The sequence below is a fragment of the Condylura cristata genome, unplaced genomic scaffold, assembly GCF_000260355.1.
Source record: "Condylura cristata isolate star-nosed mole 26May11 unplaced genomic scaffold, ConCri1.0 scaffold00031, whole genome shotgun sequence".
Lineage (NCBI taxonomy): Eukaryota > Metazoa > Chordata > Mammalia > Eulipotyphla > Talpidae > Condylura > Condylura cristata.
The window spans coordinates 17336823-17349790 of NW_004567132.1; the positions used below are offsets into that span (position 1 = coordinate 17336823).

The following is a 12968-nucleotide window of genomic DNA, read 5'->3' on the forward strand; positions in this document are numbered from 1 at the left end:
TTTTTTCAATTCTTCTATCCAAAAGGTATTTTCCAAAAATTAACATTTATTACTTGTATAAATTAATAGTAATATTTCTATACACATTGCAGATGCTGCTCCACTGTTTATTATTGTTCTTCAGTAGAACACCAGTGACACTTCATCCCTCTCCATACTTTCTCTCTCTATATATATATGTTTAAGTTTGGAGAGTGTGGTGCCAGGCATTATCTATAGCTAGGACAACCCTCTTCTCAGCATACAAATGCCATGCCACACATCCTGAAGAATCATTCAGTTGTGGATTTATCACCCACCCGTTTTCCACTATGCAGATTTTAATGCATGCAATTTCTTTCCTGCCTTCCACTTCCCCAGCCCTTATTAGTCAGGATAGGAAATAAAGGGAATAGGAATAGAATAGAATAGGGCCTCTAAGTCAGATGGACTAGGTCGGGTTTCTTTCTCCATTTCCCACTAATTAGTTGTGTGACCATGAGCAAGTCTCATGACCCCTTGTCTCAGTTTCCTCAACTGTCCAAGGAGGTCAGTTAACTCCCCAGACCATCAGTTTTGTGGTGCTTGGCATTAAAATAAGCAGCAGCTGCGTCGCCTCACTTTGCTTCAGCGTTGTGCTGACGCATTGAGCCACAAAAGGTGAGAATGAAGATGCTTCAGAAATGTGACCGGCAGCTGGGGCCCCTCACATGACCCCGAAATGCCAGGTGGCTCTCTCCCTGCAGAGGGCGCGTCCTGGTCCGGTGACCTGTCTTTCCAGTCGCCCCACACTCTGGGTCTGTGATCACGCGCCCCCCACCCATAGCCGAGGCTGACACAGCAGTGGCTCATGCGCCTTTCCGCCCTAGCCTCTTGCCACGGACCACACGTCCCATCCCGGCTGCTGGCCCCGCCCCTCGCCCAGGGCGCGCCCCTCCAACTTGCGAGCTCCGGTGTCAGAGCAACCGCGCCCGCAGGCCTTGCGCGCCGATTGGCCGCGCCTTGGCGGCGGGCGGCCCGTGGGCGCACACACCCTCCTCGTGCAGCCAATGGGCGCGCGCGCGTCACTGACTGGACGGCCCACGAGCCGGCAGCCCCTCAATAAGCCACATTGTTGCACGAAACTCAGCGCAGGAGTCCCAGGCGGCCGAAAACAGCCCCGGTGTCACTGAGCCAAGATTCGCTGGAGATAGTGTCGCGTGCGTGAGCCGGGGAAGTGCGATCGTCCTGGTGGAGGCAAGGTGTAATTCTTTCCAAGTTGAGCCTTAGTGATCCTGTGGCTCAAGTTAGTGCCTTCATTGTGGGGCAACACGACACGTCGCCTGGCGTTATTCTTGGGTGCCTTCCAACACTTGTGACTCCAGAAACCTGTTTCTGGAGACCGGAGACCCTTCAGTCGGGCTCTCACCCGCCGTTAGTCTTCGTCTTGTGTTGCCCCGTTTCCCCGTCCGGGCCGAGCCTCTAAGCCCAGGTACAAAGCGGGCTGCCCTCCTCCCCCTCACACACTCCAACTTCGGTCTCCCCTACTCGGCACGGTCGGGCCGCGACAGGATGATCGCCTCGCATTTGCTCGCCTACTTTTTCACGGAACTCAACCATGACCAAGTGCAGAAGGTAAGTAAGCGCGGGCGGAGGCAGATGGCTCGCAGCGAGGTTTCCGACCCGCTCTGCGGGGTCGGGCGGGCGGGGGGATCCTCCTTGATTCTTTGGGGACCCGCTTCCTCCTATTTTGGGTCGAGGCCGCGGAAAAAGTCAGAGCTGAGTAGAAACTGTTGGGTGCGAGGAGCCACGTCCGCTAGGCACCGGCTGGCGTGAGCGCGCGAGCAAGGCGCCGGGGCTCGCGCACAGACTGTTTCTGCCACTCTGCGCGCGCTCGCGCTTTTTTTTTTTTTTTTGGTTTCTGGAGGGGCACTCAGTTTTACGCAGCCCGCCCCACGTAGGGGGAGCGCCCCTTCTGTAGCAGAGTTCCGGCAGGAGCACGTGGAGAGAATCCTGGCTAGGGAAGGAGGCTCGCCTGCCGCGTGGGGCTGCCGGGCCCCTCCCGCGCTGAAGGACTCAGTTTAGTGGACTGGTGATTTCCGCTCGTTCTCCGCAGTCTTGCGGCGGTGGAGCTGGGGAGACGCCCACGCAGGAAGCAAAGTAGTAAGCTAGCAGCGCAGTCCGCGTGCCGCGCCCCCTCCCCGGAACTGAGCCTCCCGGAACTGAGGCTCCACGAGGAGCGTACCCCCCCTCCCCATCTGCCTGGCGCCGGAGGCTCCAGATTTGTCTCGCGACTGCCTAGCCTTGAGGCCCCCGGACCGCCTCCAAAAAGGAGGAGGGGTACTTTGGGTGTTACTTTCTACTGCACCTAAAAGTTACTCCAAGACCGACACCGCGCGGTCCCCACCTCTGCCCCCGTATCCCTTGAAAGTTTTGTCACTACAAAAATGGAGTTTTTCTGCCCTAGGCCCCATCTATCTGTGCCCGGACTCTCTTTCTCCTCGCAGCCTTCCGCGCCCAGGCTCACTCAACGTCTGGGTCATTTACATAAGAAAGAGCCTCTGGCCCGGCCGGGGGTGCTGCCCCCCTCGCCTCGGGGGATGTGGTGGGGGTGGAGCTGGGCTGGACTCGCGGCGCGCTCTCCGGGGAGAATTGAGTTTCTGAAGTGCTCCGGATTTCAGGATTGGCTTTAGGCCGTCCTCTGCCAGAACTTGAGAAAAGCGACTTGAGAAGAAAGAGGCTGGGGCGGAGGCGGTGTCAGGAGCTGTGAGGCAGACAGAGCGTTGCTCAATTACATACTTTAAATTTCTGTGTCTTAGTGGGAATACATTTTTTTTAAATGTCTTGACATTATCGTTCGGTGAGACGACCTCCTCCTGCTCCGTGTGTTCTGAGAGCAAAGGAAAGGATGGTGGACTACCATCTTGACACTTTGAGAGTCATGACAGATGAACCCCCAGTAAAGAAGGACATTACTCACTCTGACTGGCTAGAGAGCAGAGGGCAGCCGGTTTAGTCGAATTTTACTTTGTTTATAAAGGGAGTGATAAACTAGCTCACTTCTGGGTTGGGGCTCAGCTGTGCACCTTTAATCCAATTGATTTAAAAAACATGTCTATGAAGCAGCAAGATCGTGGCAACTTTGGGCTTTTTTGCCTTTACATGTGTGTGAACTCTCAGGCCCACTGTCCTCTCTTGGCTTAAGGTAGGACTAGAAGGTCATTAATCCAGGGGAGGTCTTCTCAGCTGGGTAATCATGGCTCCAGGACATTTGAATAGTTTTAAAAGTTTTACTCCTCCAATCCAGAGGAACCTAGGGACCTGAATTTGGGCGCTGGCTGTATCACCCTCCTAGCTTGCAAGTGGGGGTGGGGGAGCTGGGGGTTAGGTCTTTGGTCAGGGAATTAGCCTGGGTACCTGGAAATGAGTTCTAATCTCTATTTGTGGTTTATTAACCACAAAGCAAGTCACTGCCTTTTTGGACTGCTGATTACTTTTTGTCAAAAGGGCTGTACTGCTGGTACTCTGCTGTCTGTTTTATGGAGTTGTAATTATTAAACATAACAATATGAAATCATCTTTGCTGTAGGTTTACCTTTCAGTCTGTAAAGTACCTTGAGAAGACTTGGGTGTATTTCTTCAAAATTACCAATGGAGGCAGAATTGAGTAAGGCCAAAATTTTACTGTGTCAGAAGCTGGTACAGTCTTCATAGATGGACAAAGTTGCTTGGCTCTAGGGGAGTTAGACAAGAAGTAGGAGGAAAGTCAGAAAGAAGAATATTTTGGAAGCATTTTTTCAAGTGGCTTGAAGTAAGGATTGCTAGATTGAAGAACTGGGAGAGAAGCATGCAGTTGGAGTTTAATTTTGCAGTATTTTGAATCAGAATTTGTAAATTACCTTGTGCTACCATTTTACATATGGTGGGTCTTAGTCTACAAGGAGAGTTGTCTAGAACTAGCTCCAACTGGATTACTTGTCTCTGGGAAGACAAGCCCGTTTTATGTCATAAGGATGAGAGTGAAGGTTATTTGCTTACTTCTCCCCGTTACTTTCGGACACTTTGAAACTAACAGCAAAAGCGTATACTGTTTTTTGTGTATCAGGCAGTGGTTTAAGTCTTTACATGTTAGTCATCAACATCACAGGAAATCTGTGAAACAGAATAATTAAGATCAGCATCCCTGTTTTACCGGTGAGGAACTGAGGCACAGACCTTGTCCAAGGTCATTAACTTTTTGTAAGAGCTAGAAATTGAAGTCATACAGTGGAACTTAGGAGCCCCATGCTCACCACCATACTTCCTGGCTCTGGGAACATCTTGACTGTGTGCACTCACTTTTGAATGCTGAAGCCCCTTTACCCAGTATGTCCAGAGAGTAACTGACTCTCAAATTAATGGTGCCAGTACCTTTGGAATATTCTGATTGAGAGCCTGAGAGCCATTTTTATTTCTAGTACTTACATCTTTGTCAACTTGGTCTCTGGCTTACTTCAGAGGCCTCCTATAGTTTTCCTGTTTCCATTCTCTTTCTGATCCAAACTGAATCATTTCAGAAATTCAACAACACTCTTAATACTGAATATCCTCCGACCCCACCTGTCATCATCTCAGCCTCACCTTCTCTATCTTTTCATTGCCTGGAAGTTGGAATTAGCATTCCGCTGAATGTCATGCCCATTCACACTAGGTGTTTTTTGCCCTATAACATTTGTTTCATGCCACCATCTATTGGAGTTAGTAGTTTTCATTTGGGCTCAATGACAGGGAGGACTCTGTCCACCTTTGTAGCCACAGTTTCTGGCCACTGCTCTAGTGTTCATGGAGTGCAAGAATGAAGAGGAGGGCTTCTTCCTGCAGAATGAAGCTGTGTAAGGGCCACAGGAAGTAGAGGATGAGTGGGGGGAGTGAGGAGGTCCTGGGCTGAAGGGAATGGTGGGCAAATGGGTAGGCCCTTAGAGGGAAAGGCAGTAGGCTAGTCCTTCGTCAGGGTTTGGCTTGAGTCTGATCCTGAGGGGAGCAGGTCAAGGGCATTTCCTTTTCTCCATTTAGCAAGGCATTGTCCATCTTGGGGAGACAGAGTATTCACTTTAGTAATTAAATTATACTTAGGATTCATGATACAGGATTTTTACTTTTTAGGAATGAGAATTGGGATTAAACATAAAACTAAAATGAAAAAGTATATTCTTCATTAGCTACTGACCAAAATGATTTAACATGCATTGACAGGGGATGACATTTTCTTACCAACCCTGGAGTATAAAAAGCTTAGCTATGCTTGTTGTTATATGAATGAAGCATGACTTTTAGCTATGGATTTAAAAAAGGGGGGAGTAGGGCCCTCCCTGGTGGTGCAGCAGGTTAAAGCTGCACTAAGAAGCTAAAGCCACTTCCACATGAGTTCGATTCCCGCCTGCCCCAGAGGTGACCACATGGCACGGCAGACCTCTCCTTATCCGCCCACTGCTCCCCTCAGCAGTGTACTTCGTTGATCTGCCTGTTCTGCAAACCACTCTGTCTCTGGTGAAGACTCTCGCCACCCCTGAGCCTCTGGCCTGTAACCCAGTTCTGTATGCACAAATAAATAAATCTTAAAAAAAAAAAAAAAAAGGCGAGGTGGGGGGAAGTAAAGGGAATGCCACAAGATCCCACACAGCTCCCTGGAATCAAGATAGATAAGAATTTTTTAATGTTATTTTGGGTACAAGGCCCTCTGGCTGCCATGTGGGAAACTAAGACACCTTTTAATTGTCTGGAGAGAGAAGGCTCCAGGAAAAGATACTTCATAGTCTCTAAAGGGCCTGTTGTAGCAGTTCTTAGAAGGTGCCTTATTAATGGTGGGGAGTTAGGGACCTAAAGGGAGCCTTGACTGATATATTTTAAGAGCACCTCCTACATGACAGTCATCTTCAGATAGGGATTAAAGTGTCAGCAGTAAACTGCTGATTAAAACCTTAATAAGATTATTTTTCACTTGGTTCACTGACATTGTGAGGTACAATTTTTCTCATTTGTTTAACTTAATGTAATTCTTAGTATCCTAATACTGTCCCTTCCCTGCTCAGAAGACAAATGACAGTAGTAGGAATGTTTTGTAGCTCTTGCTAATTGTTCATTCATTTGATATTTCCAAACTTCTATTTCAGAAAACTTTAAGAAGCACTTTTTTTTTAACCCCTGCATGAATTAAAATTCTCTCTGAGTCCCTTCAGCCAAAGCCAACATTTTTTTTTTTTTTTGCACCCTGAGGAGTTTGAGGCTGTTAGGGGCCCTTTTCCAGGGGGAATCATAGCAACACTAACCACAGGAGTTTTCTTCAAAAATCTGGCAGAATAGGAAGAGCTGATGTATTAAAAGAACTCTGGTTTTCTTAGTTCAGATACTTTCGGTTTAAAGGACAACTCTTGATAAAGGGGTTCCTCATTATCATTGAGTTTTGAAGTCAACAAGTTTGGGTTCTTTTCCAGCACTTCACTTTTTTGTCTTTTGCAGTGGGGGTAGGGATGTAGGAAATCAAATCCTTGAGTTCATGACTACTTATTATCACTCTGTGATCACAGGCTGTGCTTCTGCCCTGGAGTGGCTAGTGCTGTTTACTTCTAAATCGGGTCCATCTATTTGAGTGCTGTTGACATTTTCAGTGGGGTTGAATTGTATTTCCACTCTACTCAAATTAGTAGGGGCCAAAGCCTCTGTGTGTGTGTATCAGTATGTGTATGTAGGTTTTCACAAAATGGATGGTGGATGGAGCATTTTGTAGGGCATTGCTCATGGCCAGACAGTTGTTAGTAGCCCTAATTGACACCAGAGCCCTCAGCTCTTGCCAGTGCTACACTGTGGGACAGTCATGATGGGAAGTGACCTTTTACAAAAGATGGGTTTAAGGTGAGGCCTATAGACCATAGCAGTCAGCAGATGTCCACAGCCCCTTGAAGGCTAGCTTGGGCTGGTGAGGGGAGTGGGGAGGATCCTGTTGTTGGCTTCAACCAGAAATATTTAAGTGCCCCAGAGAACTGTCAGGGAGGTATGTCAGGTTGTGCCTAGGAGAATCTCACCCTGGCTATTGCTAGGGTTTCCACAGAGGCCAGGCATCAACCAGGCTTCTTGTGTGAGCTGGTGGAGCAGGAGCTCCAGAGCAGAGGACAGGAGGCCTGGACGGTCAGTCCTGCAGCCATGGGGAAGGCTGCTTGGTGAGATGCTGGTAGAACCAGACTCCCAGGGGTTGAATCCTCATTTGCCATGTGAACTTGGGGAGGCTAATTTAACCTCTGGGTTTCTTCCTCTTGTAAAATCAGAGTGTTTAGATAAGACCTTAATAGGGTGTTATATGGATTAGAGAGGTAGTTAATATGTGTGAAAATCTTCACAGTTGTGTCCAGCATATGTGGTATGTGTCAAAACTATATGTGGTAAATATTAGTCCATGTAAACAAGGCACACTCTAGAGGCCCTGCTGCACCATCCATCTTTGTGGGAGCAAAAGGGAGATCCAGTTTTTTTCTCAAGGGCTTTTAGGGTCCCTTAATGCTCTGTGTTTGCTGTTGAATATGGAGGATGGAAGATTCTTAAAGCTGAGCGGCTGCCCTCATCTGCTCACTCCAGCTTCTGAAACTGCTTTACTGAGCATAGGACACCCACCTTTGACTTTTTCCTCTAACTTTCTTTCCCTCTGGTCCCCTGGGGAGTCAATATCTGCATTCAGGGTTTTCTGGGATATCTTGCCCATTGATGCACCTCAGGTTGACCTGTCCCTCATCATGAGAGACACAGCTTCTGAAAAAAATAACAGTTTTAGCTTAGCCCCTTGTCACTGCAGAAATCTGATCTGTTTGCCCTCAGTGCTTCCTCCTAAGGGCGGAAGGGCAGAGGCTCCTGCAGCTGTTGAGGCCACTTATGCCCGATTGGGCCAATTAGGCATTTGTTACTTTCCTCACATTGACCCAGGTTTTGCTTTTTGGGGAAACTTAAGTTGCCTGTGCCATCGAATCACAGGACCAGGTCATGATGGGTGTTGGTACCACCGGCCCCTGGAGTTTCCCTGAAGGGAACAGTTGTTCCCACATTGTTTTGGCACATAAGTGGGGCATCCCTGGTCATTCTGGGCCTCAGCAGAGAGCTCTTTGCCTCTCATACGCACACTCTCGGCTGTTAAGCGGGCCACTCTCAACACAGGTCAGGTTCTTGACAAGGGTGCCCAGGGTTCTTGACAAAGCTCTAGGGGATCGTCTGTGTGGAACCCACACTCTCTCTGTTCCCTCCTTACTTTCCACGACTCCCCATCCATGTACAGCCTTTGTCTTGTGGTAACTGAGGGGTCTTGACCCTATTCCTGTGGGAAGAGAAGCTAGAGAATTTCATTTGTCCTTAAGTGCCATTCTCATTTTGGGGGTGATCATGCTCTTTGTACTGTCATTCTTCCCTGGAGTGGCCCAGGCCAGCGGTGAGTGAGGACCCAGCCTTGGGAGCCCACCACCCACTAGTCTTCCTGCTGTCCTCACTCACAGTTCAGCATCCCTGCCTTGGAGGCCTGGAGGTGGCCCGCGTTCTTAAAAGGCCTTATTCCCAACCTCTTCCTTCTGGCATCTTTCTGTTCTTCTGATAAATGAAGGAATGAAGCCAGATAAGCCACATGACAGTTATCATTAGGGTTAAATGAGGGCATTTGGAGCAGCCACCTTTCCTTTTCCCATAGAGGGACTTCTTCCTCCTGTTTCCTGTTTCCTCCCAAATTTTTCTTTCTCAGCCCCTTCCATGAAGCCTTCCAGCCATGTTCATTGATCCCTTTCCTCCTTTCATCCCCAAAGGCCTTAAAACCACAAACACATGCAGTGTCCTAGTGTGGTAGGCTCTATCCAGCACCCTCCTATAGCCGTCTTCACACAGACCTCCAGGCTAGACATAGTTATTACATGGAGGGGGCCCAGCAAGGGACAGAACTTTGCCCAAGGGCAAACCAGAATTCAGACACAGGCAGCCGCACTCTGGAGCCCAGTTTCTCACCCCAGCATGGGGCTTTCTGGGGAAGTGATGTGGATAGTTGTAGTGCAGGTTCATGGGCTATGAGCCAGGTATCAGTTGGAAAGGGACCTTTAGGATATTTAGACCAAAAAACCCGTCATTTTACAGATGAAGTATGGGTACTAAGGGACCAGTCTCTGCTTCCACAGGACAGACCCCAGGGCTGGAACTCGTTTCATCTGTCCCCGTCCTATGTCCTGTCAGGCTCATTTGTACAGCTCGAGTTCTCAGTGTTTAGGCACGGGCTCCCCACATAACAAGGCCGGATTTGCCTTGTGGTCTGCAACAACAGTTTATTGTGGTAATCCTACAATTTATTGTCCAGATTGAACCATTTTTGAGAGTAAAGGGAACACTTTAGTATCCAACTACCATGTGGTGCTCCTGTGGGGGTTATAATTTGGGGTGGTTGGGTAGACTGGGAAGGCCTGCGACTGTATATAGTACAGAGGTACAAGCCTACTGGGACTCGGTCCACCAGATGGACAGTTGGCAGCAGATAGGAGTGGGGAGTCCAGACACCTCTGTGAGGCAAGAGGTTCAGAAGCTAACTCTGGTCCGTGGCATGGGCCTATCTGAGAAACCTAGGATTCTGGGCAGGGCAGCCAAGTAGATGGAGAGGAAATAATGCAGATGCCAGGATCTGGTGCAGGAGAGGACCTTGGCAGGAAGGAAAGTCCGACTCTGAGCACAGGGCAGCTTTCACCCAAGTTACCCCCCACTCTTCTCTTCAGCACTCATGTGACTCCTGTATGTGATTATAACTTGTTTCTTGAACACCTGCTGTACCTTAGTCCTCAGATAGTTACTATCATCACTAGCATCATATGATGCTGGGGACAGGTCCTCAGTGCCTTGAGTCCTCTCAGATCAGTGGGGATGAGAGACCCAAGGTGTCAAGAGTATACTGGCATCACTGGCACAGGAACTGGGAAAGGGACTTGGGGAGAGGACATTCCTTCTGGGCCCTGAAGAGCAAGTGGGAATTCCCCAGAGGAGGGGAATATTCTAGGCATGTAATCAGCACATACATGTTTCTATATTTCAAGATAAAAATCTCTTGGTATCTTATTGATGTGCATGATTTAAAGGATTACAAATCTGTGTTTTATTACTGTGAGAAACTGTCTACTCTCTACCCTCCTCACCTTCAGCTTGTAATTACTTGTTGATATATTTACCTCCCACCAGGCAGTAGATGGGGCCCCTTCCAGGCAAAGGCTAGGGTCTCCATTAGCTAGATGTCCTGAGTACTTGGTACATGCCATCAATATCTGTTGGTAAATGAACTATGCCAGAGTCGTGCGCATATCTGGGATATATTATTCTCTTGCACTGTTGCCCCACAGCTGGAACAGAATGAGGACAGGGGCATCCCAGGAAGGGCATCCCCAGTGCCCATCTCCCAGAGCCCTGATGGGCGCTGCTTCCTGGAGCCTGTTGGGCTATAACTCCAGGGCTGAGAGCAGAACTGGAAGAACAGGAAACCCTGTGACTCAGGACAGTGCAACAGGATCCTGGAGGAGTGGCCTGAGCCTTTGAACATTGGAGGCCAACTCCACAGTTGGCCACCCCAGGCTTGTGCGTGCACCCATCCTGCCTCAGGGACGGACTCTCCCCAAGGCGATGCAGTGGCCCAGTGAGGGCCCACCATGTTCCCACAGAAGGAAGTGTTGTGGTCGATCAGTTTCTTTTTTCTTTTTTCTTTTTTACCAGAAACATCTGGCCTTGGCTTGGCAACATTACAAGTTGCCAACTTGGTAACTTTACAACTTGTTGCTCTTTGCACAGCCTTGGTCCTCCCAGGAGGAGTCTCGATGGTTTTATTACTAATGAGGTCACTGACAGCACTTGTCTGGCTTTCCCCATATGGAGACACCTGTGCCCTAGGTTAGAACACTATGTGGGCCACTGACCTGTGGTTTTGGGGATGCTTGGTTTCCTTTCAAAGATTTCTGGTAAAACTCTGAAAAAAGAATAATGCAAAACTACAAAATGCGTTTGAAACAAACTTGAGCAAGGTCAGACACTGGAAGGCTGCATGTGTTTGTGACCCTCCCCTCAGGTTTGATCTCATTTGACCTTAATCTCCTTTGGCCCTTCTGACAGTGTATATTGGGTAGACTAGGGCCGAGTCAGTGCCTTGCTTTTGTTTCTTTCTATTTTTACATTAGAGTGTCATACACATAGGAGACAGCACACCAAGTCACCTAGATCCAGCCACTTAGATCCAGGAACAGGCCATTCCCAGCACCACTAGCACTAACCCTACTAAGTGCAGCCACCACCCTGCCTTCTGCCAGCATACGTCTGTGTCTATGTTTAATATAAGTGAGCTCAGAATGCCCCTTTTTGTGTCTTGCTTCTTTCACCCGACGTATCATGAAGTTCTTCTATATATACTTTATGGTGGTAGGTGGTATGTTCTTATTACTGTAGATCATCCCTGCCTCTGTCCTACACCCCTATTTTGAATTAAAGCAGATGAATCTAGTCAAAGACCTTCACTTTTCAAGAGGGTGTGGTTCTTCCTAAATGTCTTTCAAGGAGGTCAGGTTGGATGTGGCCCAATGTATCCATGTCCCGACGGTGTGCTAGGGAAGCCCACACTCAGCTAATTGTTCTGTTGAGAATCTAGAAGAAGCTAAAGCTGGTTTTCATCTGGCACGTCTGACAGAGAGGATGGTAGGAATTACATTAGAAATAGTCAAAGATGGGAGAAAGAATTCTGCTTGGGTCTAAGGTATCTCTGTCTCTGACCCTAATGCTATGTGTGTGGAGTCACTGAATTCACCCTTCTCCCAGGAGGGTGTGTTCTGTAAGGATGACTGATGAGCATTGCTCCATCATGTATTATTTATTTATCTGCTTACCGAAAGGATTAAGTAATGTGGTTCAGCTCGCAGTAAAAGAATTTTTAGAACGAGAGTCATGGAACAGACAGGGATTATTACCAAAAAAACTGGGACTAAGGATAATTTACTGGGTTGAGGCTAGAGCTCTGAGATTCCTGACAGGCAAAGCAAAAGGACAACTCTCTTGGAGTTGGCCTAATTTTCCTTGGCCCATGTAGAAGAAGCACAATGAGCCTGTGCAGACAGACTTTCTCCTGACACTAAACCATAGAGAATTGATTGGTCAGGGAACAGCAAAGCACCCTTCCATGGTGGGGCGATCTTTATGATCCTCCCTTCCGGTGATCCCTTGATTAAAAGTGATAGGACTGAGTCATACTCATTTAAGACAGAAGGAGCTGGGCAAGGCAGTGAGGTAAGTAGCTTTCTGATCCAGAATTCGTCACCTTGCAGGATTTGGGGCTTGCCCAGTCCTCCTGATCCATTTTACATGCTCTTACAACTGTCTCTAATTCAACATACTTCCACCAATCCGCACATGTTGTGTATGTACAACATACATACTTAATGTCATCTATATGTCCTTGGAAACTGACTAATAGAGAAACAACACAATATGACCAGGTTTTCGAAGGACTTTGTTTTAATATCAGGGTTGCCTGGTATTTTCTTTTCCCTCATCAATGTTAAAATCAAATGAAATGGACCTACCACATGCTGATAGCTCAGAAAACAGTTTCCCTGAATGCCATGTTCCCAGGTCATTTACTCACATTCGAGACACTTCCTGTAGTCTGTCTTGCATTGAGTTTTCTTATCTGCTTAGACTCATGCCTCCATTTCAGAGGCATTTATTGCATCTGTAATATGAGTTGAGTTTTAATTATGGCTTTACTTTATATGTAAATGTAAAAGTTCTTTTTAATTATGGTTTTACCTTTATACAAAAATAAAATAAATTTACCACTGAAAGCATTTAAAAGCATACAATTCAATGGCATTAAGTACTGCCATAGTGTTGTGGCAGCATCAACACAATCTAGCTCCAGAATTTTTCTTTTAAAAATTTTTTTTAAAGATTTATTTATTCATACAGAACTGGGGTACAGGCCAGAGATGCAGAGGGTGAGAGGA

The 12968-nt window shown here is 47.6% G+C and overlaps 1 protein-coding gene across 1 annotated transcript in view; it reads left to right on the forward strand.

Annotated features, from left to right (window-relative positions):
• Positions 1-1137: 1137 nt before the first annotated feature.
• HK2 (hexokinase 2) overlaps positions 1138-12968 on the forward strand; it is a 53858-nt gene continuing 42027 nt past the window's right edge. The window contains exon 1 of the mRNA XM_004691575.2: positions 1138-1593. Coding sequence (XP_004691632.1) covers positions 1531-1593 — 63 coding nt within the window. The 5' untranslated portion in view covers positions 1138-1530. The remainder of the gene's footprint in view (positions 1594-12968) is intronic.